The sequence below is a fragment of the Neophocaena asiaeorientalis genome, unplaced genomic scaffold, assembly GCF_003031525.2.
Source record: "Neophocaena asiaeorientalis asiaeorientalis breed wild unplaced genomic scaffold, Neophocaena_asiaeorientalis_V1.1 scaffold599, whole genome shotgun sequence".
Lineage (NCBI taxonomy): Eukaryota > Metazoa > Chordata > Mammalia > Artiodactyla > Phocoenidae > Neophocaena > Neophocaena asiaeorientalis.
In genome coordinates this window covers 557937-562384 of record NW_020173499.1, presented here as the reverse complement: position 1 = coordinate 562384, position 4448 = coordinate 557937, and the positions used below count along the sequence as shown (strand labels likewise).

Sequence of the window (4448 nt, the reverse complement as noted above, 5' to 3'; positions counted from 1 at the left end):
ATTTGTCTTTCTCTGTCTGACTTATTTCACTAAGCCTAATACCCTCCAGGTCCATCCATGTTACAAATGGCAAAATTTCATTCTTTTTTATGGCTAAGTAGTATTCCATTGTACATATATATCAATATATACACCACATCTTCTTTATCCATTCATCTGTTGATGGACACTTAAGTTGCTTCCGTATTTTGACTAGAAAATGACCTTTTTTGAGAGAGAATATAAGTTTACAAGGGCAGGGAATTTTGTCTTTTTTATTCACTGATGAATCTTAGTCCCTAGAACAGTCCTGGAACATATGGGAGCTCAATAAATATTTGCTGAATTGAATTAAATTGACATTCAGTCTCTTCTCAAATTGAGTTTCCGGTTTGCTGTCAGTTTCGAGAACAGTCAGTGTAGTACTGTGCTGACACCTCTTCATCATCTCATCCCCAGCTCTTGGGGCTTGGTGGGTGCACAAGTTGGGAGCCTAAGCCACAGCAGAGTGCTGACTACCATGCCTGTGTTTGTGCTGGAAGGGAAATATGTCTTCTTGCACAAAAGGACTTGCATTCTCCCACCTGGGAATCTGTGTCTGACTGCCCTGGCCCCTCTCCCACACCCAGAAACAGTAGGAGAGCAGTTGCTTCACACAAGCAGTCAAGCGCAACACATGCAATCTATGCAGACAATGCCCAGGGTAATGGCACCATCTGTAAGGCCCTGTAGCACATGGCCACAACTGTCTCCCAGCATGCAGTAGGGCCTGTGATCAGTAAGCAAAGGAAGGAATTAATGGCATAGCTGAATATTGTTACTGGGCCTCTCCTCCAGGTCTCAGTTTTAAAATATATCTTAAAGAATGTATTTTCTGAATCCTTAAGAAATTTACTCAAGTAGAGGAACTTCGAATTATGGTACTGATAGTCATAAACAGGCAGATTGGAGTGTTATTCTGCCTAATGCTGCTCTGCCCCTGGGAATACAGATGGTGGGCACCTCTAGAACCCAGCCTCCCCAATATAACTGCCTACCAGTGCTTCTCTGACCATTGTTATGGCACAAAGTCAGGTGAGGTGAAGAACCCCCAGGTCACAGTGCTCTGGGCTCCACAAGGAGCATTTCTTCCCCAAACTGGCAGTGGGATTGGCCTGTCACATTCTTCTCAGAGGCTGGGAAGAGACCTAGATACAGATTCCTACACTGCCCTCCTCCCCAGGGGAAGCCGTGAAACTCATTTTAATTCTCTGGCCAGTTCTGGAAGGCCCTTATAATCATTCATTCACCACCTCCCATTTTACCTGCACCAACCTAGGCTCTGGGTATACCATGGAGAGGAAACCAGGCCCCAGCCCCTGCCCATGTCCCTGCTACCCCCTTCCCCACTAAGTCCTGCTAGATCTCATCCACCCATGGTATGCCTAGCAACCTGCGACTTCTGCCACCTGGAAGATGGGAATGCTCTCCAAACCTGGTGTGTTCTCACACAGACTGTGCTCACTTCAGAAGTCAGACAAAGGCCAGCAACAAATTGAACCAGAGTTGTCTATTTTTGTTTTATTGGAACATAGCCTAAGGTGAAATAAATATTAATTTTCCAAGTTCTCAATTATTTCATAAATAATATTAAGTTAACAGACATTTTACAGAATGTTATGTTAAATAAGATAGATAAAAGTATATATCTATTTTGCTTAGAGCAAACTGATGGAAAATACTTCAATGATTCTGATATCTGAAATACAGCTCAAATATTTTGTTTTTATACTTTCTGCCTGTGTGAGGTAGCAGTATGCCTGAAATATTTACTTTGCCTCTGAAGTTTCATTACACTGAATATTAAGGCCCCACCCTTGGCTGGCCCTCATCCTTGTTGCAGTAAAACATCCTTCTTCTCCTCCAGAATCTTTCGCTACAGTGAGACAGGTTGGTCTCAACTTTCCGTTGTCCACTCGGTGTTTATCACCTTAAGAAAAGTTTGCAGGTAGTCTAGGAATTGTTTTACTCTCCATCTTTCTCCTCCACACTTCTTCTGTGAAAAGAGTAGACAGTAAGTATTGTAGGAAACTGTCAATTCTTGTAAACATAGGCAGAGCCAGACAAATATACTTAAGTTTCCACTAAATGTTTTTAACTTACTCTTTGGAGGTCTATTATGTATTCTTTTATTAAAAACAAGTTTTGGAATAGTTTTTCCACGGCATCCCCTTGTGCAGTTTGATTCTTCAGTGTGTCTATTCCCTGAAAGACTTCTTTAATGCATAGTTCGTGCTAAATGAGGAAGATTTAAAAACTATAAATAATCAAAACAAGGTATAAAAATTTAGTTCCAGAAGTTAGTTGTGTTGTTTACATGAGTTCTCTTCTCCAAAGAATATTTTACTTGTTCCTTTTCCAAGTGGCAAACCACTTCACACTGAGCTATAATTTCCAAAAGTAGATAAAGTTTATATAACTACTGAGGAGTTTTACAAATGATATAAATTAACTCCTTAACCGAAATTAAAATGTTTAGGAAGTATAATGCAACTACAATACTGATTGAGCTCCCATGAGTTTCCTTTTTTAGTTCTAGCTGGTAATTTTATTCTGTTTAGACTAATGAAATCATATATTTTACATTTTAATACAACCATGACATACTCCAAATGTATACAATTCCATTATATGGTCATAATAATTTAAATATGTGGAAATGACACATATATTAATATAGGGCATTCATTGTATATTTTAATGTCTACTGACCATAATTTTAAAAATATACACCTAACTTGCTAAACTTTCAGAAAGACATGAGAGTGAGAGGAAAGCCATAGATAGAGTTGAATGGAGACTAGGAGGCCCCTCTCACCCAGTATGGAATTCTTCTGGAAAGAAGCACTATTTACAATAGCCAAGACATGGAAGTAACCAAAATGTCCATCGACAAATGAATGGATAAAGAAGATGTGGTACATATATACAATGGAATACTACTCAGCCATAAAAAAATGAAATAATGCCATTTGCAGCAACATGGATGGACCTAGAATTATCATACTAAGGGAAGTCAGAAAGAGAAAGACAAATACCATATGATATCACTTATATGTGGAATCTTAAAAAATGATACAAAGGAACTAATTTCCAAAGCAGAAACAGACTCACAGACATAGAAAACAAACTTATGGTTACCAAAGGGGAAAGGTGGCGGGGGGGATAAATTAGGAATTTGAGAGTAGCATATACACACTACTATATATAAACTAGATAAACAACAAGGACCTACTGTATAGCACAGGGAACTCTACTCAATATTTTATAATAATCTATATGGGAAAAGAATCTGAAAAATAATATATATATAAAACTGAATCACTTTGCTGTATACCTGAAACTAACACAACATTGTAAATCACCTATACTTCAATTTAAAAAGTAAATAAATTTTAAAAAGCATATAGCAAAGAAAAAGACATTAAATACCTAAAAAAAAAAAAAAAGAGTGCCTTGCATGAGGCTCTTTGAGATGGAGAACTGACAACATCACCAAAGGGCCTGATCCACTTGTTTAATGAATTCTACTTGTAAAGTTATTCCTAATATTTATAAGTACATACATTTGCATCCACACACACAAAAACAAAATGGAGAAAATTAAATCATTCCAGTGATAACTAATGCTTTATAGCTTAAAATATGAAATTTACTTATTCACTCAATCATTTATCAAATCTTGATTTAACTTACATTTGTATGTTCGGGAGTAGGAATCATCAAGTTCTGAAAAAGAAAGAAAATACATTCATGTTTAAAGCACTCTAGCATTCATAACTTTTAGTAAAATCATCAAGTTCTGAAAAGGAAAGAAAATACATTCATGTTTAAAGCACGCTAGTATTCATAACTTTTAGTAAAATTCTTGTTAGTAATATGGTTATCAATTATATAGTACTAACACTCTCATAATTTCATGATTAATGACAGATCTTTAAAAATTAGCCACCACAAATGATTACCTATATATTTTAAAGACTGTAGGAATCAAAAAGAAAATTACCCCGTCACCTATCAGCAGAGTTTGATGAGTGGAGAGCAGTGTCAAGGTCTCTGCCACCAGTCTATTCATGGGACTTTCTACAGCAATGACACAAATGTAGACAGCTCCAAGAGCCAGCAAACTCAAATGCAGAAGCATTCTCATGGCTCTGAAATGTTGAGCGTTTGCCTTGGCAAAGAAAGTGCATAGTACAAGATTTCATCCCCAACCAATTTATTCTCTCTCTTTGAGGAAATGAATAATTTCTAACAATCAGATAGAGAATGCTTAATAATGGCATATAGTGAAACTGTTTCCAATGCCTGTACCTTAAAAAATAATTTTACTTTTATCTTTTAATAATAATAAAAATCCCTATTTTTCACCTTTAAAAACATTTTCTATTACAAAAGAAAATCCTTAGGTGGATACATCATTGCCCCAC

The 4448-nt window shown here is 36.6% G+C and overlaps 1 protein-coding gene across 1 annotated transcript; it reads right to left on the bottom strand.

Annotated features, from left to right (window-relative positions):
* Positions 1 to 1790: 1790 nt before the first annotated feature.
* Positions 1791 to 4200, bottom strand: IL5 (interleukin 5). Its single transcript, XM_024747582.1, has 4 exons — positions 4025 to 4200; positions 3715 to 3747; positions 2122 to 2253; positions 1791 to 2014 (listed from the first exon to the last, which is right to left on the bottom strand). Exons 1-4 carry the CDS (start codon positions 4166 to 4168, stop codon positions 1916 to 1918), a joined length of 408 nt encoding a protein of 135 aa, XP_024603350.1. The 5' UTR covers positions 4169 to 4200; the 3' UTR covers positions 1791 to 1915.
* Between the last annotated feature and the right edge of the window lie 248 nt (positions 4201 to 4448).

Bases quoted from the DNA above. Each gene is read 5' to 3' on its own strand.
- IL5 (XM_024747582.1), bottom strand. From the start codon at position 4,168: ATGAGAATGCTTCTGCATTTGAGTTTGCTGGCTCTTGGAGCTGTCTAC. The intron at 3,748-4,024 runs GTAATTTTCTTT...TTTCTTTTTCAG, and splicing joins CTCTGCTGATAGGTGACGGG to AACTTGATGATTCCTACTCC. The intron at 2,015-2,121 runs GTAAGTTAAAAA...CTCTTTTCACAG, and splicing joins ACATAATAGACCTCCAAAGA to AAGAAGTGTGGAGGAGAAAG.